We start from the raw sequence: 22,236 nt of genomic DNA, 5'->3' as shown, positions 1-22,236 counted from the left end.
GTTAAAGTAGAAATGAACACGTACATAGAATTATACCAAAATACATGTTAGCTCTGTTTTATGGACTTGATCAGTTGATCTTATGTACCTTTTCTTACTGAATTCTCGTATCACCATAAACTTCTAGTAAAGACGCAATGAGTTTTTCTTTTCTTTTCTTTTTTTTTAAAATAAATTTTTTGCATGGCAGTGATGACTTAATCACCAGGCTCTTCTACGCTTCACTTTGAGCTTGTGAATCATATCTACAACATTCTTGAGTTTGCGAAGAGCTTCAACTATTGTAATTCTCTTATCAGGAGAATCATTGGTGCAAGAAAGTGCAACTCCTATGACCATTTTGAGACAATCAAGCTGTATCTTCTGGTTCAAGAGTTGAGGATCTAAGCATGGCTGTTCATCTTTGTCAAGCATATGAATATCCAAAACTTGATCCAAGTTATCCGGGAAAGCAGACTGCACCCATGTCTTGAGGCTTAGACCACCTACAAACATCTCATCTGTCGGGCTCTTCTCGGTGCCAATCTCCAACAGCATAATGCCGTAACTGTACACATCTCCTTTCGTTGATGGCTTTGCTCCCATACCATACTCTGCACTTTATGTACATATAACAAGTTAATGTAAAATGCGTGTCCTTATTCATTCAAGTAGCCATGTATAGAAGATGAGATAAACTCACCTGGAGGAATGTAACCCATGGAACCTTTGAGGACGTGGGCCGAGCTAAAAGATTGGTCTTTGTCAACCAACATACTTGCAAGCCCAAAGTCTGCTATTTTTGCAGTCATGTCTTCATCCAACAGAACGTTACTTGGCTTGAGATCACAATGCACTACCGGAGCCACCACACATTCATGGTGCAAATAAATTAACCCGCAGGCTACATCAATTGCCACATTTAGTTTTTTTTGAAACCCCATTTGGTTTTGTATCCAGTCCTCCAAACTTCCATTCTTCATGTATTCATAAACAAGTGCAAGAAAATCCTTGTTTTTCTGATCCAAACTGGAGCAGGACGTAATCAGCTTAACTAGATTCGTGTGTCTGAGATGGCGCAGTACAGCACATTCAGCCAAAAAGCTAGGCAATGATCCGGTGATTTCCAAGTCAAGAACCTTCACGGCGATTTCTTGGGCAGGCCCTTCGAGACCGAGGCACCCTTTATAGACACAACCAAAACTCCCACGTCCTATCAGGTTTTCGTCATGGAAGCTCATAGTTGACGAGCTTAATTGATCATAAGTTACCATGTGATGCTGGCCCTTGAAAGAATCAGGAGTGTCCATGATCATCACTCTCTTTCTCCGGAAGTAAACAAACAAAGTGATTGATACAAGTATTGCTGCAGATAAAGAAACAGCTACTGCGACTGAAATGACCACAGTTTTGTGGGGGTGATCTCTACTGCATTTGGCATCATAACACAGCTTTGGATTTCCTTCAAGAGGAACCCTAGTAAGATTTGAGAAAACCCCATTACTAAGAACTTTTCCTTCCAAGTTATTGAAAGAAAGGTTCAGAAACTGGAGGGCCCTCAAGTTTTGAAGCTCAAGAGGTATTGAACCCGAAAGTTGGTTGGAAGAGAGGTCAAGAGTTTCTAGGCCTCTAACTTCATCCAAACTTTCTGGAATTGTGCCAGAGAGAAAATTGTTGGAGATGAATAGCTTCTCCAAGCTCTTACAATTTTGGATCGACTTAGGAATGTTTCCTGTCAATCGGTTGTTAGAAAGATCAATTGCCACCACCCTTTCCAGAAACTCTATTTCTGGAGGCAGAGAGCCCGTTAACAAGTTACTGGACAGATTGAGGATAGTGGTTAAACTTGGAAGATCAAGAACTTCTCTAGTAATACTCCCATTGAGCTTATTCATGGACAAGTCCATAGAAGTAAGCCTTTCGAAATTCCTAAAACTGATGGGCATGCTCCCTACCAATTCATTGCTTGACAAATCAATATGAGTCAACTTTTGAAGATTCCCCAATGAACTCGGGATATTTGAAGATAACTTATTCTTGCCGAGAACAAGCTGAATCAAGTTCTCCAATTGACCTATCTCTGGTGGGATTATGCCAGAAATGGAGTTGAAGCTTATATTCAGTAACTCAAGGCCTTTTAGTTGACCAATTGAAGGAGGGATGTTACCAGATATCCGGTTAGAACCCATGTATAAGTTTCTGAGTTTTTTGGAAAGACTTCCTATGGACTCTGGAATGACACCATCAAAATGGTTACCATCAATGGCTGGCAAACGTAGTTTTGTACTGTTCACCAAAGAATTTAAGAAACCAAGACCCTCACCCGGAACACTAACAATATTATTGTAACCAATATTATACATTTCTAGCTGAGGTAAGTTCCCTAATCCCGGTGGTACGGTCCCATGCAATTCGTTTTCTGCCATTCGTATGATTCTTATGTTTGTAAGATTGTGCAGTGAGTCCGGAATAGTGCCTGTGAATCTATTGAGACAAAAGTAGAACACTAGAAGATTTGGGAGTGTTTCCCCAACGTTGTAAGGTACATCACCCCACAACTCGTTAAAACCTACGGCTAGAGTCTCGAGTGAAGACATGTTGTAAATGGATGGTGGAACTGTGCCAGTGAGATTATTGATGGTGACATCAAGATATTTTAGGTTACGAAGAAGAGACAAGTCACTAGGGATCGTGCCATTAAGTGTATTTGTATTGAGGTTCAAAGTGGTCAGTGAAGAAAGGTTTGCAATGGAGGGTGGAATTGATCCGGAAAGACGATTTTTTGCCAAGTTGAGAATTTGTAGATTCACTAGAAGACCAAGGTCTTCAGGTATCGAACCAGAAAGTTTGTTTTGCATGAAATCAACAACCCTGAGCTGAATACATTGGCTTATGTTTGCCGGGATACTACCTTGGATGTTATTGAAACTGATATTAAGGACTCTAAGACGAATAAGTTTAGTTATCGTGTCAGGAAGTTCTTCAAATTGGTTTTCTTGGAGTTGCAGTGATCTCAGAGAGGTTAGATTTCCTATATCCGGGCTAGCTTGACCAGTTATCCGAAGTTTGGAGAGGTCAAGACCGACTACTCTTCGGCTACGATCACCACACGTCACTCGAGTCCAGTTGCATGGAGATGAGTTTTGGTCCCAAGATGCTAGAGCACAGGGGGTTGTGTGACTGTTTGAGATTTTATGGAGAGTAAAGCTTGTTTATCGGTGTCAATACTTGAGATGACAGAAGCTACATATTTATTTGATATGAAACAAGAATAGAAACCAAAGAAAATGAGAATATTGACTATGAAAGGCATCATGGTTTCTTTTGTTGGTGTGATTGGTAGTGGTGTGTGTTGGCAGGGTATTTATAACTTATAAGTGCGGTTGATGTTCACCTCTCTACTCATGTCTTCTCCAAATCCTATTAACTCATTGGACTTTCTCAACTTCATGACTTTTGTAGTTATGTATCAAAATGGGTTTATAAAATCATTAATTTTATGGCTTTTAAAAGAAAAGTATGTAAAAAATATTGGCCTCTGTTTTAGGTCTCAGTATTAGGATGGTATATGTAAGAAGTTGAGATGTAAACCATTTTATATTTATAAAGTAAAAAGACCGTTTTCAAGTTTATCCAAGATAAAATAGGACTTACGGTCTTACAATATATGAAAATAGAACTTGTGACCTTTTATCTCTAGAGACAAAAATATTGATCCCTTGATCCAATTTTGATGTATTTTTTATGGCTTCTAAAAGAATCAAATAGATCGTTACATTTTTATGCAATTGTTATCGATAAAAGTTAAACACAATCTCTTAATTGTCAGTATCAACGATGACAAATGCTAGCACACCAAAAAATGAGCTACCTTGGTAAGATGACACTCATATTACATTTTTTTCATTCTAACTATGATATTAAAAGTTGGATCCCACAACAACCTATAATTCCATAGAATACACCACTATACTTATATATACGAGTGTATATGAGTTCAAAACCGGTTATCATGTAAGATGATTTTAAGTCACCGTCATCTTTTGACCTATATATAAAATGAAGTATGGTTTTTCATTTTTAAATTGGATTGTATATATAATTTATACACTTCATTTTATACATGGGTCAAAAGATGATGGTGGCTTAAAGTGATCTTACAAGACAACCGGTTTTGAACTCATATACACGTGTATATAAAAAATATATTTGTTATTATTAATTGAACATTTATAAATTATATAATATCCTTCTTCTCCGGTGAACGTTACACCTCCTCCTAAACAACCACCGACACCACCTCCGGCGACATCTCCGACGACTTTCCGGTGAGAATCAGGTTCGTTTTCGGGTGCATACGGTACGAGGCCCTCATCCGTTCTAAACTGGTTGTCAAGGGACGCATATGGGAATCATATGGACTTAATGGACGGTGATCCAAGAGATGGTGATGGTTTGCTACCGTACGGGCGAAGCCCTTGCTGTCGACGCCGACACCGTGGTTGGGGTGGTCGGAGATGATGGTGGCTAGTGGTAGTTGTCTCACCGGAGAAGAAGGTGGTGGCTGACGGTAGTCTCGCCGGAGAAGAAGCAGGCTGCTGGCCGGAGAAGGCGGAAAAAGGCTTGATATGATCCGTCCAAAGTTTTGATCCAACAACTGTGAAGTGTATGTTTGTATTTTTTTTCCATAGGTACTCAAACTAACTCTCATATATATATATATATATATATAACATTAATATTAAATGATATTTTTAAGATGATAATATTTAATATTTTTAAAATTTAAACAAAATATAAATGTTTTATAAAATAACATAGATAATTAAAAAGAAAAAAAACTGCATCATATACGTTCCTCCAAAGTCATAAAAGAAACTGTAATAATTGATACAACCACACGATACCATGCCAAAAAAATTATGACATGAATGACCACTCATCAACCATGTAGCAATCCCATTATAATGGTAACACTTAACCTAAAAGTTAGAATTCATGTAAATATGTAATACCCAATGAAAAAAAAATCAACCCTACTCGGATTCTTCAATGGTGGGAGAACCACGGAGCCAACCACACAAACTAAGTTAACCATCAAATTAGCCATCTTTGGTCTCCGAAACTAATAGGCTATCATTTGGCCACATATGCACAATTGAATGTGTTTCATATTAATTTGAAGGGTAAATTACATTTTTAGTCACTGAACTTGATATATTTTTCACTTTTAATCCTTAAACTTTAAAAATTGTAAATTATATACTGAACTTGCCATTTTTTTCACTTTTGGTCACCGCGTTAACTTTGTTACCTTTCCTCCGTTAATTAACTTAGATTCGTTAGTTGTTTTTTTTTCCAGCTTTCGTCCTTTTCATTTATTCCATGATTAAAAGTGATAATCGATGAAAAGTACACTCAAAACTCAATCCATTTATATGATTTATTATAAATTTATATAATACTAACAAAAATATTTACGGTTAAATCATAAGGCGTTATCGATTATTCAGAGAAAAAAAAAATCTAAAACACGTTACTCTGGATAACCGTTACAATACATTTTTTTTTTATAGTTTAGCAATAGTAAAAAAAAATGAATTAAGGAAAACTATATAAATTTATATAACACAAACAATAATATTTACGGTTAGTTTGATTAGATGAAATAATTGATATTTTTTTTGAACGACTATGAAATAATTGTTAGTTGAAATTTTTATTTATAAAGTTAGATTTTTTTTAGTGCATCTGTTTGAATTTGTTAGTCTTTTTATGTCTATTTTAACCATAAATAATTTTATTTGTATTATATAAATTTATATAGTTTTCCTTAATTCATTTTGTTAACTATTGTTAAACTATAATAAAAAAATGGATATTGTAACGATCATCCAGAGTAATATGTTCTAGATTTTTTCCACTGAATAGTCGATAACGCCTTATGATTTAACTGTAAATATTTTTGTGTGTGTTATATAAGTTTGTAATGAATCATATAAATGGATTGAGTTTTGAATGTAATTTTCATCGATTATCACTTTTAATAATGGAATAAATGAAAAGGACGGAAACTGAAAAAAAACTAATTAATCTGGGCAAGTTAATGGAGAAAGGGTAACAAAGTTGACGCGGTGACCAAAAGTGAAAAAAAGTGGCAAGTTTAGTGTATAATTTGAAAATTTTGAAGTTTAGTGATTAAAAGTAAAAAACGTGTCAAGTTCAGGGACCAAAAATATAATTTACCCTAATCTATAATCCTTTATAAAGCAAACTAGCTTTAAGTCATTAAGAACCTGATAAGTCTAAAATGTCCTTCACTTTAATACATCTTTCTATACCCACCTCTACAGTTGGACTAAACTACCCCCGAATCTATCTCATTTTTAAAACAAAATTCCATCGCAACACGCGGGTATTATGCTCGTTTGAATAATGAATACCACTAAGCTGAATATTTTTTAGTCAAAGTCGTTCATTCATGTTGATAAAACCAAATTAAAATCAATCTTAGAATGAATACCACTAAGCTGAATATTTTTGAGTCGAAGTCGTTCATGTGAGATAAAGTTAAAATTAATCTTAAGATAAAGTCAAAGTTAAAAATCTCTAATATTCAAATTCCTTTTGTCGCTTCCGACCGTCGTCATCTGGACTTTGTGTGATGCTGCACCATCGTCACAACTCTACTTCTGTCACCGTCTCCGGTCATTTCTCCAGGTTAGCCCTAACCACCCATTCTTGGTTAATTTGATTGTCACATATATCTATAATGTGGCGAATACTCTGTTGTAGCTTGGTTCGACTCCATTTGGAAAGAAAAAAAATTGACCAAACAACTCCTTAGTTTATGGGCCTTTGACTTGTACCTAAAGAACTGTTGTTTATGAAACCAATGGGGCTAAGTGGAAAATTATTTGCGAAAAGGTTGCTGTTATCTACATAATGTGAGTTTTAATACTTCATTAGCTCTTCCAATCTATTCTATCTACCTAAAGAACTTTTTCACCAATCTATTCTATGTATTTAAATGCCAGAGATGGCCTACGCATTGTCTTTGAGTTTTAATACTTCATTAGCTCTTCCAATATGTATAACTGTAAGAGCCAAGAGTCGCCAAATGCTTTTTTTGGTTTTGTCTTTCCAGATGTTAATGTTTTCATTGTCATGGTCATGGATGAAGTTCCAGATGAAAACCTTATACTATTACATTGATATGTTCAGTTGGGTACATAGCTAAAGTGACTAAGTGACCATGTTTCTTTCTTTTCTGGTGTTATATATAATTATATATCATGTATATGCTATGCATGTCCTTTCATTCACAGGGTCTTCTGCCTTTTTCAATCGGCTTGAGTTGCATTTACAAATCAGGAGTTGTAACTGCTTGATGCTTCTGTATCTCTTCAGAAGGAACACTACCATGTAAGTTGGTTCTATTCCTGAATGCATCTTACTTTTACAACTACAGTGTTAGCATGAACTGGATTGGATGTGTATCTTTTATGTCTTTGGGTAAAGACTTGCCGAGTTATACATATATTGGATTAGTGTAGCAAGAATGCCTTTTTTTTACCACATTATGGTGCACTCCAATGATATTACATTATATAACTGGAGGAAAAGGCTATCCAAAAGAAGATGATATTAGATATGGAGGTGATGTCCATACTTGCGGTTCTTCCGACAGATTATTTATTTTTGGTATAGTTATCTTAACTATGAAACAATATGACATTATTACAACTAGTTTTAAGTAATTATAATGTATGATTTGATTAATGACATCTGCTTCCAGCAATGAAATTATTCTTATTGTCTGTGTATCTAATACAGTTAAAATGAACACGGAAAAATATACCAAAATTCATGTTAGCTCTGTTTATGGACTTTTACCAACAGAAGTAATCCATTTATAAAATCTTTTGTAACTTTTTTACTGAATTTTCGTATGAAATAGACTTTTAGTAATGACTCAATTAGTTTATTTGCATGACAGTAATGACTAAATTAGTTAATCTTTCTTGCTCAGCATATGTAAGAAATACATCTGCCAAGTATATGTAAGTGGAGCAGTCCACTTGATAGAACTGCAGAAGTTGATTCCCCTCTTCAAGACTGAAATAGATCCCTTCCAAAAACGCAGGTGGTTTATTTAGAAGCAGGGGTGGAGCAGGCTAGTAGGATTCCCCCAAATTCTCCATAACCAGATACGATACACTAGTATTATTTTAGACAAGGAATCACAAACCACCACAAAAGCTTGTAGTGATTCAGTTTTTTCCCATGAACAAGATTGATTTTGTAGGTTACTAATTATACTAAATAGAAACTTGTGGCTCTTGGCCCGTTGGTATCAGTCACTCAGCATGGTCATGCTTTTGAGCCTCATTGTTGGCATTAGTTGTAATAAGTAATCACTTTAGTAGTAATTGACTGTTTCCAAAAAAAAATTATACTTGATCGGGTTGTTTTTCAAATATCAGTTGACCTCCTCGTATATATTAATCGTCCCCTTAAAACAAAATTGATATCTCTGCTCATGTATGCTCTATGAGAGTGTGTATTACACTTTTTAATGTAAGAAGTACGAAAGTTAAGATCCATTGCTTTCACTTACATCAATAGGGAAAGTCAAGAATGAAACAAGGTAAGTTAAGACCAGAACACAGAAGCAATGGAATTGAAGCATATCTGATATACCTACAAAAAATATTTTTACTTCTGAAAACTTATAGTTTGGGTAGTATGGCAATATCTGGCAAGTTACGTCTTTTTATTTTACTGTAATAGATGCCTAAGATGAATTACATAGGTATGTTACTCATATTGCCACTAGAAACCATGCAGCAGAACCAACTTGCATCCAAGCATTGGGCTCTTCAACACTTGACTCTGAACTTGTGAATCGTATCTAGAACATTCTTGAGTTTGCAAAGAGCTTCAAGTATTGTAATTCTTCCTTCAGGAGAGTCATTGGTGCAAGAAAGCGCAACTGCTATGACCGTTGTGATACAATCAAGCTGTATCTTCGGGTTCAAGAGTTGAGGATCTGAGCATGACCCTTCATCTTTATCAAGCATATGAATATCCACAACTTGATCCAAGTTAGCCGGGAAAGCAGACTGCACCCATGTCTTGAGGCTTAGACCACCCACAAACATCTCATCTGTCGGGCTCTTCTCGGTGAAAATCTCCAACAGCATAATGCCGTAACTGTACACATCTCCTTTCGTTGATGGTTTTGCTCCCATACCATACTCTGTATTTAATGTCAATATAAGATGTTAATGTAAAATGCATGTCCTTATTCATTCAAGTAGTACAATGATTATATACCAATGGGGTGAAACCCTTCACCCCGGTGTTACCGCCATCATGTGACCACATGGGTCCACATATGAAGGCTAGAGGTCATAGGTTCAAAACTTGTCCAAGACAACTGGAGAAGCTATATCTTGTGATTCATGTGTGAGGACGGTGACTTACCGATCAAGAGTTCTATGCGGTGTGCGCTCTGGGTACCAAGATGGTACATGAGACCAGAGGGTTCCCACCCATTTACCCTTTTTTTAGTACAACCATTATATAGAAGATGAGATAAGTGAATTCACCTGGAGGAATATAACCCATGGAACCTTTAAGAATGTGGGCGGAGCTAAAAGATTCATCTTTGTCAACCAACATGCTTGCAAGCCCAAAATCTCCTATTTTTGCAGTCATGTCTTCATCCAGCAGAACGTTACTTGGCTTGAGATCACAATGCACCACCGGAGCCACCACACATTCATGGTGCAGATAACTTAAACCGCAGGCTACATCAATTGCCACATTTATTTTTTCTTGAATACCCATTTTTTTCTGGATCCAGTTCTCCAAGCTTCCATTCTTCATGTATTCATAAACAAGTGCAAGAAAATCCCTGTTTTTCTGATCTAAACTGCAGCAGGAAGTAATCAGCTTGACTAGATTCCTGTGCCTGAGATGGCGCAACGCAGCACATTCAGCCAAAAAGCTAGGCAATGAACCGCTGATTTCCATGTCAAGAATCTTCACAGCAATTAGTTGGGCAGGCCCTTCGAGACTGAGGTACCCTATATAAACACAACCAAAACTCCCACATCCTATTAGGTTTTCCTCAAGGAAGTTCATGGTTGATAAACGTAGCTGATCATATGTTACCATGTGATGTTGGCCCTTGAAGGAATCAGAAGTGTCCATTATCTTCACTTTCCTTCTCCGGAAGTAAAAAAACAAAGCGATCGATAGAAGTATTGCTGCCGATACAGAAATGACTACTGTAACTGAAATGACAACTGCTTTGTTGGGGTCATCTCTTCTGCATTTGGGATCATTACATAGCTTTGGATTGCCTTCAAGATGAACCCTAGTAAGATTTGAGAAAACCCCATTACTAGGAACTTTTCCTTCCAAGTTATTGAAAGAAAGGTTCAGAAATTGGAGGACCATTAAGTTTTGAAGTTCAAGAGGGATTGAACCCGAAAGTTGGTTGGAAGAGAGGTCAAGAGTTTCCAAACCTTTTACATCATTCAAACTTTCGGGAATTTCGCCAGAGAGATAATTGTTGGAGATGAATAGCTTCTCCAAGCTCTTACAGTTTTGGATGGAGTTTGGAATGTTTCCTGTCAATCGGTTGTTAGAAAGATCAATTGTCTCCACTCTTTCCAAAAGCTCTATTTCTCGAGGCAGAGAGCCTGTTAATAAGTTATTGGACAGATTGAGGATAGTGGCTAAACTTGGAAGATCAAGAACTTCTCTAGAAATACTCCCATTGAGCTTATTCTTGGACAAGTCCATTGAAGTAAGCCTTTCAAAATTCCTAAAACTGATGGGTATACTCCCTACCAATTCATTGCTCGACAAATCTATATGAGTCAACTTTTGAAGATTACCCAATGAACTTGGGATATTCGAGGATAACCTATTCTTGCTGAGAACAAGCTCGATCAAGTCTTTCAATTGGCCTATCTCTGGTGGGATTACGCCAGAAATGGAGTTGAAGCTTATATTTAATAAACCCAGACCTTTTAGTTGACCAATCGAGGGAGGGATGCTACCAGATATCTGGTTTGAACCCATGTATAAGTTTATGAGTTTTTTGGAAAGATTTCCTATGGACTCTGGAATGACACCATCAAAATGGTTACCATCAATGGCTAGAAAACGTAGGTTTGTACTGTTTACCAAATAATTTAAGAAACCAAGACCCTCACCTGGAACACTAACAATATTATTGTAACTAATACTATACAGTTCTAGCTTAGGTAAGTTCCCTAATCCCGGTGGAACGGTCCCATGCAATTCATTTTCTTTCATCCGTATGATTCTTATGTTTGTAAGGTTGTGCAGTGAACCCGGAATAGTGCCTGTGAATCTATTGATGCAAAAGTTGAATACTAGAAGATTTGGGAGTGTTTCCCCAACATTGTAAGGTATATCACCCCACAAATCGTTAGCAGCTACAGCAAGATTCTCGAGTGAAGACATGTTATAAATGGATGGTGGAACTGTGCCAGTGAGATTATTGATGGTGAGATCAAGATTCTTTAGGTTTTGAAGAAGAGACAAGTCACTAGGAATTGGGCCACTAAGTGTATTTGTACCGAGGTTCAAAGTAGTCAGTGAAGAAAGGTTTGCAATGGAGGGTGGAATTGATCCGGAAAGACGATTTTTTGCCAAGTTGAGAATTTGTAGATTCACTAGAAGACCAAGGTCTTCAGGTATCGAACCAGAAAGTTTGTTTTGCATGAAATCAACAACCCTGAGCTGAATACATTGGCTTATGTTTGCTGGGATACTGCCTTGGATGTTATTGGAGCTGATGTTAAGGACTCTAAGACGAGTAAGTTTAGTGATCGTTTCAGGAAGTTCTACAAATTGGTTTTCTTGGAGTTGCAGTGATGTCAGAAAGGATAGGTTGCCTATATCGGGGCTAACTTGACCAGTTATCTGAAGCCTGGAGAGGTCAAGACCGACTACTCTTTGGCCACGATCACCACACAACACTCGAGTCCAGTTGCATGGAAATGAGTTTTGGTCCCAAGATGCTAGAGCATCAGGGGGTTGTGTGATTGTTTGAGATTTTATGGAGAGTAAGGCTTGTTTATCTGTGTCAATGCTTAAGGTGACTGAAGCTGCATATATGTTTGATATGAAAAACGAACAGAAAACAAAGAAAATTAGAATATTGAGTATGAACATATCAACTATGACAGCCATAATTATGTTTTTCCTTTGTGTCATTGGAAGTTGGTTGTAAGGCCAAGCATTTATAATTAAGGTTGATGGTCCCGTCTCTACTCATTTCTTCTTCAAATCGATCCCACCAACGCATTTTGGACTTGGTCACCTTGATGACTTCTTATGTAGCAAAGAACGTATCAAAATGGGTTCATATTTTTTCATTTTTATGTGTTTTAAAATAATATTTCAAATATACAAAAAAATCAGGCGAAGAGCACCAACAACCAAGCTAATTTGAGTTTAATACTATCCATTAAAAAACTAAGTTCTCTATCTTATATCCATACAACCCAACTAAACTAACTTTTAAACTCACATGTATAGTAACTACAAAATTTGTTTTTGTGGAATCGTTGTTAGAGACATAAGTATCTCCCCAATCCATAGAATTAACCATAGCATTTACAATCATTTAACACAATATCAAACATCAATAAATAAGCCTTATGAACTCACAAAATCAAGGAATCAAAAGCAAGATTCTGTCGATTAGGCTACCAAATTATGTTTGTTCAACTATATGAATGGGCCTGTGACTTGTACCTAAAGAACTGTTGTTTATGAAACCAATGGGGGTAAGTGGAAAATTATTTGCCAAGAGGTTGTTGTAATCTACATAATGTGAGTTTGCGGCTACAAATTTCATCGCCTCGAACTTTTTCACCAATCTCTTCTATGTATTTAAATGCCAGAGATGGGCTACGCCTTGATTTGTTGTGTTTGTTAATAGATAATGTGACATAAATTTAGCTCAATAGTCTTACTCTCATGTTATTTCTAAAGGCAGGTTTGATATTTAAAGTATCAAAAGATAGCACAAGTCATTCAAATATTAGTTAGAAGGACCAAGGGATTTTTAAAGTTTTTTTCTTTTCTTTTTCTTTCATTAGCTCTTCCAATAAGTATAACTGTAGCGCCAAGAGCCCGAGCCCAATAGTCAAATGTTTATTTTGTAGAGCATTGTGATGGGGGCTCAAGTATAGATGAGAAGACCATGTTGTATTTGGAAGCACAAAACAAGGCTGGGTGTCTCATTAAAATGGGCATAACTTGAGCTACAGGGCTCTATTTTGGGCGTATGACCAGTCAAAAAGACCGTAGGAACGAGACGCATCAAGTTGCAAATGCCCACGGCGGTTTGGGTCGACCTTCGAGTCATGAAACGGCCTTTTTCTATGAGTTTTGGACATTTTTATGTTTTTTTCGAGTTTTTATGGACTTTTATTTTGTTATAACTTTCGGCCCAGATATGTTTTTAGGCCGGAATTTTGTAGCCCTATTTATATGATTGTAAACCTAATGTGATGATCAGTTTTCAGTTTGATCAAAAAACATTTTTCTCTCTATCATTGTGTGATAGTTTGATTTTTTTTCCTAATTTTCGGTATTCAACTTGAATCAACGAATTTTAGAAGAATCGTTCATGGTATTATTTGAATACCTAATAGATATGTTTGTCTAAGAACAGTCAACCTCTTTGTATATATTAATCGGCCCCTTAAACAAAATTTATATCTCTGCTCATGTATGCACGATGAGGAGGTGTATTACACTTTCTTATGTAAGAAGTACGAAAGTTAACCCATGGCTGTCACTCAAGTCAATAGACAATGTCAAGACTAAAACAAGGTTAAGATAGAATTAAGGCACATATGATATATCTGCGGAAATATTTTTATACTTCTAAAACTTAAGGGGGAGGGAGCCGAATCCTTCAACCTTTTCATCTCCCTTCAAATAACCAATCAAATTACTCCACCTCATTTCAACCCTTCAACCTTTTTTTAACCTTTTTTTAGTGGCAACCGAAACTCCCAACCTTTTTTTCACATTTTAATAATTTATCCTTAACATTATAAACTTTACATAACTAACCCTTTTTAATTTATATCTTTTATTAATAACCAAATACATTACATACCACTTAAAAACATTACATTTTAAAAGTAAAAACACACACGTACGTAATAAAAACACACAATGCATAACTTAAAAAAAAACATAACTACTGTTCATTCTCATCATCGTTGATTGACATATTTCATAATCCACGGTAAGCGCATTCGTCGAGCCACCACTTGCTGTGTTGCGGGCATTTGACTTCATCTGTTGTTTTGTCTTCCCCGCAATTTTCGTGGTACGATTCGGACCAAGTGCATTGGTCACTCAACGTGTGACCCGCCTGAAAAACATCATCGACCACCCCCTTGACCCTCTTGATCTCATCCCGCAGAAACAAAGAATATGTCTCTTCGTGCTTCGAGACCTTGCGGCCTGGTGCTTCTATAATAGCAACATGTTGCTCGCATTGTCGTCTTTTCTTGCGTAGGTAACCTAGAACCCTGGAGAGATCAGTTTGAAGGAGGGTGTCCTCTTTGATATCGGCCATGATTCGTGTTTTCATCTCATCTTCGGTCAGATGAGGTCGGTGACCATTGTTTTTTGATGATGAGGACGCCATTTGGTTAAAATGAGTGAGTAACTTTGTAGAAGAATGAAATTTAGAGTTGTTGATGAATCTAAATTGTGCTGTAAGTTTCTATTTATAGAGTGACAATCCGGGTAGCCGTTTAGGGACTATAAGTGTAAATATTTTTGAATTTTTGGCCATTTAAGGGACTGAAAGTGCAAATATTTTGAATTCAAACGTTAGAGGGACTAATGGTGTAAATATTTTGAATTTTGAACGTTGGATGAGCGTCTTTGTAATCTACCTATAAATACTGGGACCTTATAAAAGATTTCAGATAAAAACTCAAACTTCTATATATCTTGAAATGGCTTCTTTATCAAATGCCCCTAACCAAAAACCACCAATGACTGTCGATCAAGTGAATGACAGTATCATGGCTGATATCCTCGACCACCGAATGTTCAAAGAGAAACTTGTTGCCGTTGGTCGAAAACTAAACGCGAAGAGGTAATGGTGTGAAAAAGAAATCGATTATATACAAACCGAGCATTGTACTAATCTTGAGTGTCAATACTTTACTTAAGATTGAAAGTGTTATGGAAGAACTTGCTGATGCGGTCATCAACTTGAACCATTTGATCATAAATGCCGAAGCAGTTTACGAAAAAAAAAAATGAGTGGTTAATATGTTGTAATGCTAAGTACTTTTAATTATGTTGTAATGTACTCTTTTAAATAATAAAATGTCATTTTAGGAATTAATATGGAGTGTGTGTTGTGTTTTTGAAAGTTTAAATGGGTAATATATATAAGAAAATAAAAAATAAAAAGAACTTTTATCAACTTGTCAACTTTCACCCCTGGCTTTTTCTTTCTTCCCCTTCTAGTCCTTCAACGGTCACACCCACTTTCACAAACTTGCCACTTCTGGCCCTTTTCTTCTTCATCTCCCAGAGAGATCCCAACTCGCCCGACCCATCTCGCCCCCATCTCCCTCCACTTGCAGCCGAAGCTCGCCAACCTTTCTTCATCTCGCCCCCATCTCCCTCCCAACTCTCTTTCGGCTCCCTCCTCCCTTATATATAGTGTGGGTAGTATGGCAACATCTGGTAAGTTGAGGGGAAGGTAGGTAGGTTTATATGACGGTAATAGATAACTAAGATTGACATATTATAGGTATGTTCCTCATATCGCCATTAGAAACCATGCAGCAGTGTGGTATGAATCTGCTTGAATAATATCCAATAGAACTATAAGGGTGTTAAGTGTCTTTTTTTATAGTAGTTTCTTATTCTTGGTAAGTAATTGTTTACCAAGTTAGGTCAAGTTAGATTATGTCTGATGTCTTTAAATAAGGCCTATGAGCCAATTGTTTAGGGGATTGGAGATTATTTAGGTTCTATGAACTAGGAGTTGTTGGATTAAAACCAGCTTGATGAGGCTCCAACTCAGTATTTATCTATCTAATATAACAACCGACTTTTGCCGGCTATTATTTTTCTTTTGTTATGTACATCTAGTCTGTACCACATCAGAGCTTTGGATCCCGAAACTTGTGGGTATTATGGCTTGTATGAGTGTTGATGTCAATGCTGCTTTACGGGCCATATCAACTAATGTTGAACAGGCCTTGATCCTTAAAGGAATTTAGGGAAGAGATAAGAACAAAAGTAATTGAATAGAATTTCACGACAAAATCCGATCTAAGTTGAATGAACAATAGATACATAGATAGTTGGATGGTATATGAACAAAGCTCCCGGTTGCGTGATACGCTATAACAAAACTAATGGCTTAAGGCCTTATTTATAATACCGGAACATAACTCCAATTTCCAGTTAGCTCCCCTCCTAAATAACACGACATATTAAAACATTAACTAAATAAACATAAGCAACCCACAACCGGCCCATTCCTAAACTTCTTCTTCAAGCAACCTTCAGCCCAATGATCACTTGTTACATGATTCGTATCACAGTGCCATCTTGCAACCAATCACAGGGATCTTCATCACTTCTCTCCGAACTTGTGAATCTTATCTAGAACATTCTTGAGTTTCCGAAGAGCTTCAAGTATTGTAACTCTTCCTTCAGGAGAATCATTGGTGCAAGAAAGAGCAACTCCTATGACCGCTGTGAGACAATCAAGCTGTATCTTTGGGTTCAAGAGTTGAGGATCTGAGCATGACTCTTCATCTTTGTCAAGCATATGAATATCCAAAACTTGATGCAAGTTACCCGGGAAAGCAGACTGCACCCATGTCTTGAGGCTTAGACCACCTACAAACATCTCATCTGTCGGGCTCTTCCCAGTGAAAATCTCCATCAGCATAATGCCGTAACTGTACACATCTCCCTTAGTTGATGGTTTTGCTCCCATACCATACTCTGTATTTTATGTAGATGTTGGTTAATGTAAAATGCATGCCTTTATTCGTTTAAGTAGTACAACCATATATAATAGATGAGATTAGCTAGTCAACTCACCTGGAGGAATGTAACCCATGGAACCTTTAAGAACATGGGCTGAGCTAAAAGATTGATCTTTGTCAACCAACATGCTTGCAAGCCCAAAATCTCCAATTTTTGCAGTCATGTCTTCATCTAGCAGAACGTTACTTGGCTTCAGATCACAATGCACCACCGGAGCCACCACACATTCATGGTGCAAATAACTTAACCCGCAGGCTACATCAATTGCCACATTTAATTTTTCTTGAAACCCCATTTTGTTCTGGATCCAGTTCTCCAAGCTTCCATTCTTCATGTATTCGTAAACAAGTGCAAGAAAATCCCTGTTTTTATTATCCAAACTCGAGCAAGAAGTAATGAGCTTGACTAGATTCCTGTGTCTGAGATGGCGCAATGCAGCACATTCAGCCAAAAAGCTAGGCAATGATCCTGTGATTTCCAAGTCAAGAACCTTCACGGCGATTTCTTGGGCAGCCCCTTCGAGATTAAGGCACCCTTTATAGACACAACCAAAACTCCCACGTCCAATCAGGTTTTCCTCTAGGAAGTTCATGGTTGATGAACGTAGTTGATCATAAGTTACCATGTGATGCTGGCCCTTGAAGGAATCAGAAGCTTCCATGATCATCACTTTCTTTCTCCGGAAGTAAAAAAACAAAGCGATTGATAGAAGTATTATTGCCGATACAGAAATGACTATTGCGACTGAAATGACAACTGCCTTGTGGGGGCTATCTCTTCTGCATTTGGGATCATAACATAGCTTTGGATTGCCTTCAAGATCAACTTTAGTAACGTTTGAGAAAACCCCATTACTAGGCACTTCTCCTTCCAAGTTATTGAAAGAAAGGTTCAGAAATTGGAGGGCCATTAAGTTTTGAAGCTCAAGAGGGATTGAACCTGAAAGTTGGTTGGAAGAGAGGTCAAGAGTTTCCAAACCTTTTAACTCATTCAAACTTTCTGGTATATTGCCAGAGAGAGAATTGTTGGAGATGAATAGATTTTCCAAGCTCTTACAGTTTTGGATTGAGTTTGGAATGTTTCCTGTCAATCGGTTGTTAGAAAAATCAATTGTCACCACTCTTTCCAAAAGCTCTATTTCTCGTGGCAGAGAACCCACTAATAAGTTACTGGACAGATTGAGGATAGTGGTTAAACTTGGAAGATCAAGAACTTCTCTAGCAATACTTCCATTAAGCTTATTCATGGACAAGTCCATCGAAGTAAGCCTTCCGAAATTCCTAAAACTAATGGGTATACTCCCTACCAACTCATTGCTCGACAAATCAATTTGAGTTAACATTTGGAGATTACCCAATGAACTCGGGATATTCGAAGATAACCTATTCTTGCCGAGAACAAGCTCGTTCAAGTTCTCTAATTGGCCTATCTCTGGTGGGATTACTCCAGAAATGGAGTTGAAGCTTATATTCAATAACTCCAGGCCTTTCAGTTGACCGATCGAGGGAGGGATGCTACCGGATATCCTGTTAGAACCCATGTATAAGTTTCTGAGATTTTTGGAAAGACTTCCTACAGACTCTGGAATGACACCTTCAAAATGGTTACCATCAATTGCTAGAAAATCTAGTTTTGTACTGTTTACCAAAGAATTTAAGAAACCAAGACCCTCACCCGGAATGCTAACAATATTGTTATAACCAATATTATACATCTCTAGTTGAGGTAAGTTCCCTAATCCAGGTGGTACGGTCCCATGCAATTGGTTATGTGCCATTCGGATGATTCTTATGTTTGTAAGGTTGTGCAGTGAGCCGGGAATAGTGCCTGTGAATCTATTGATGCAAAAGTTGAACACTAGAAGATTTGGGAGTGTTTCCCCAACATTGTAAGGTATATCACCCCACAAATCGTTAGAAGCTACAGCTATATTCTCGAGGGAAGACATGTTGTATATGGATGGTGGAATTGTGCCACTGAGATTATTGATGGTGAGATCAAGATTCTTTAGGTTACGAAGAAGAGACAATTCACTAGGAATCGGGCCATTAAGTTTATTTGTACCAAGGTTCAAAGTAGTCAGTGAAGAAAGGTTAGCAATGGAGAGTGGAATTGAACCTGAAAGGTGATTTTTTGCCAAGTTGAGAGTTTGTAGATTCACTAGAAGACCAAGGTCTTCAGGTATCGAACCAGAAAGTTTGTTTTGCATGAAATCGACAACCCTGAGCTGAATACACTGGCTTATGTTTGCTGGGATGCTGCCTTGGATGTTATTGGAGCTGATGTTAAGGACTCTAAGACGAGTAAGTTTAGTGATCGTTTCAGGAAGTGCTACAAATTGGTTCTCTTGGAGTTCTAGTGATGTCAGAAAGGATAGGTTGCCTATATCGGGGCTAACTTGACCAGTTATCTGAAGCTTGGAGAGGTCAAGACCGACTACTCTTTGGCCACGATCACCACATGACACTCGCGTCCAGTTGCATGGTGATGAGTTTTGGTCCCAAGATGCTAGAGCATCAGGGGGTTGTGTGATTGTTTGAGATTTTATGGAGAGTAAGGCTTGTTTATCTGTGTCAATGCTTAAGGTGACAGAAGCTACATATATGTTTGATGTGAAACAAGAACAGAAAACAAAGAAAACGAGAATATTGAGTATGAACAAATCGACTATGTAAGCCATGATTTTGTTTTTCTTTTGTTTGTGTGATTGGTAGTGGGATGTTAGGCTGAGCATTTATAGTAACGTGGTGGATGGTCACGTCTCTACTCATGTCTTCTTCAACACTCATATTGGACTTGGTCACCTTTACGACTCTTATGCAGCAAAGAACGTATCAAAATGGGTTCATATTATATCATTCTATCATTCTATGTGTTTTAAAACCATATTTCAAATACACTTAAAAAGCAAGCAAATAGCACCAACAACGAAGTTAATTAACTGACATCTTGTTTCTTCTGATCACCTTTTTCAGTTTCAATAGAGAGTGTCTAAATAAACTCCCAATAACAAGTTACACACTTATATATTAGTTTAATTAACTATCTCATTAAAAATCTCTTTATTCTTTCTAATCATTAAATATTTCTTTAAAAAAAAACCCATTAGTTATTATCTTTTTCTTTTTCTAAACATTACATAAAATATTTTTTAAATTTTTATTTCATTAATTAACACAATATATATATATATATATATATCTTAATAAACTTATTTTTCTTAATAATATATATATATATATATATTATCTTTATATAGTTGTGTAAGTGATATTATTAATAAATAAACTTTTTTTTTTATAAAAGTCCAAAAATAATATAAATCAAAAAAAAAAATATTTCAAAAACGATAACAAATATAATGACATTACAGTATCTAATCACTTATATTGATAAAATCTCTTTTATGTGGACAAAGTTGATCATATGGATATAAATGTTGTATAGGCGAAATAAGAATAAAAACTTACAAATTAACCCATATTAGTGTATAAGAGTACTTATGGCAGGTTTTTTTTTTATAAATTTTTTTAAAAATAATAATAATGTATAAATATTTGAATAACAGCTAATAATGCAATCATAATCATTTATTATATTCAATTATTAAATTAAATTTCATGAGACATGATATTATTGTAACCTCATTCATTTCCTTGTTAATGTTGGATATATATTACTCCAACTAATTGTTATATCCATCATTTATCTATACTTTTATACTATCTAATAAAACAAATCAGTCTTTTTTTTCCTTAAACTTTCTGTCTTTAAAAAACCAAAAATACTCTTATCCTTTATTCACCAATTTAAACATCTCCATGAATATACCTATAATATCGTTAATGAAGTAATTTACAGTATAGATCTCCCAACACTTATAATAACTACAATACCACTTTTAACATCAATTACCTTTACTTCACCATCATCGTCGCTCCCATCACCGTCGCTCCCATCACCGTCCCAATACCGGCCCCACCACCGTCACCACCACCATCTCCACTATCATTACCCCTACCGCTGATGCATTGCACGGGCATAAATTTAGTTTATCGTTGAAATGGTTGTTCATTTCTTGATTAAGTGGAAAAGTATATTTTGTTCTTACTTTTATCCATAAAATATGATTTCTAATGGTTTGATAAATAATGTATTTGTTTTACTTTGGAAAATATTTGTTAGAAAGAAATAGTTTATGCTATTATATAAAACAAACTTTTCTCTTTCCATTTTAAGTACAAGTAACAGAATTGTCTAAATTATCCCTGATTTTTTATTAATTCATCAATATTATCTTTACTATCTAATAAAACAAACCACTTTTTTTCCTTTAACTTTTGAAAAATCAAAAATACCATTCTCTTTTATTTGCGAACTTAAACATCTTCATCTAATATACCTATAATACCTTTAATGAAATAGTTATAGTATAAATCTCCAACACTTAAAATAACTACAATACCATCTTTAACATCAATACTTTTACATTCACCATCATCGTCACCATCATCGTCACCTCCATCACCGTCCCTATTGCCGTCCCCACTGTCACCATCATCACCACCACCTCCGCCATCACTACCCCACCGCCACCGCATTGTGCGGGCATAAGTCTAGTCTATGAGAAAATGGACCCTTAAATTATAAAATCATAATATTACGACAATAAATATTTTTGACATTCAGGCAAAGTATATGAAAAAATAACATAATGTGGTTTATATGTTCTAAGAAAATCGTGAGAACCACACAATTTTTGAATAACAAGCTCAATCAATAGATTTTAATAAATAAACACACCTAGAGATAACTTTCAAGTCTCATAGACAATATTACATAATTCATTTAATTTTACATTTTAAATAAACTAACAACCAAAAAAAATAACTATAAAGTTATAAAATAAAATATTATGTATAATATTAATAATAAAAAGGTACCTATAAAGTTATAGTACAATATTCATAAAATATTAATTTAATATCTAATACTTTGTTATAAAGCATTTTACTCATTTTTAAAATTTAAAAAAAGTATTTGATATACCTAATATATTCATCTCTTTATTCACTAATTTAAACATTTCTATCTAATATACTTATAATACCCTTAAATCTCAACCACTCATTTTATTCTATCCCCTCA

General features: G+C 36.0%; 2 protein-coding genes, 1 long non-coding RNA gene and 1 pseudogene across 3 annotated transcripts; 1 reads left to right on the top strand and 3 right to left on the bottom strand.

Moving 5' to 3' along the window:
* Nucleotides 1-201: 201 nt before the first annotated feature.
* On the bottom strand, nt 202-3,295 carry LOC122588228 (annotated as a pseudogene).
* A 3,226-nt stretch (nt 3,296-6,521) lies between these two features.
* LOC122589974 lies at nt 6,522-9,293 on the top strand. The gene is made up of 3 exons (XR_006322382.1): nt 6,522-6,699; nt 7,308-7,404; nt 8,830-9,293. It is a non-coding gene; the product is annotated as an uncharacterized LOC122589974 (long non-coding RNA).
* Nucleotides 8,680-12,221, bottom strand: LOC122589973 (probable LRR receptor-like serine/threonine-protein kinase At3g47570). The gene is made up of 2 exons (XM_043762302.1): nt 9,594-12,221; nt 8,680-9,241 (listed from the first exon to the last, which is right to left on the bottom strand). The coding sequence occupies exons 1-2, from the start codon at nt 12,217-12,219 to the stop codon at nt 8,862-8,864; spliced, it is 3,006 nt and encodes a 1,001-aa protein (XP_043618237.1). The 5' UTR covers nt 12,220-12,221; the 3' UTR covers nt 8,680-8,861.
* Nucleotides 12,222-16,327: 4,106 nt separating this feature from the next.
* On the bottom strand, nt 16,328-19,777 carry LOC122586542 (probable LRR receptor-like serine/threonine-protein kinase At3g47570). The gene is made up of 2 exons (XM_043758531.1): nt 17,143-19,777; nt 16,328-17,043 (listed from the first exon to the last, which is right to left on the bottom strand). Exons 1-2 carry the CDS (start codon nt 19,766-19,768, stop codon nt 16,667-16,669), a joined length of 3,003 nt encoding a protein of 1,000 aa, XP_043614466.1. The 5' UTR covers nt 19,769-19,777; the 3' UTR covers nt 16,328-16,666.
* Nucleotides 19,778-22,236: the final 2,459 nt, after the last annotated feature.

The sequence above is a fragment of the Erigeron canadensis genome, chromosome 2 (genome assembly GCF_010389155.1).
Source record: "Erigeron canadensis isolate Cc75 chromosome 2, C_canadensis_v1, whole genome shotgun sequence".
Taxonomy (NCBI): domain Eukaryota; kingdom Viridiplantae; phylum Streptophyta; class Magnoliopsida; order Asterales; family Asteraceae; genus Erigeron; species Erigeron canadensis.
Note: the sequence above shows the minus strand (reverse complement) of the source record. Positions and strands in the feature narration are given on the sequence as shown.

What these genes read in the sequence shown, in the direction of transcription:
- LOC122586542 (XM_043758531.1), bottom strand. Translation starts at nt 19,768, where the DNA reads ATGGCTTACATAGTCGATTTGTTCATACTCAATATTCTCGTTTTCTTT. An exon ending in CATGGGTTACATTCCTCCAG is followed by an intron (nt 17,044 to 17,142) that starts GTGAGTTGACTA and finishes CATAAAATACAG; the next exon opens with AGTATGGTATGGGAGCAAAA.
- LOC122589973 (XM_043762302.1), bottom strand. Translation starts at nt 12,219, where the DNA reads ATGGCTGTCATAGTTGATATGTTCATACTCAATATTCTAATTTTCTTT. An exon ending in CATGGGTTATATTCCTCCAG is followed by an intron (nt 9,242 to 9,593) that starts GTGAATTCACTT and finishes CATTAAATACAG; the next exon opens with AGTATGGTATGGGAGCAAAA.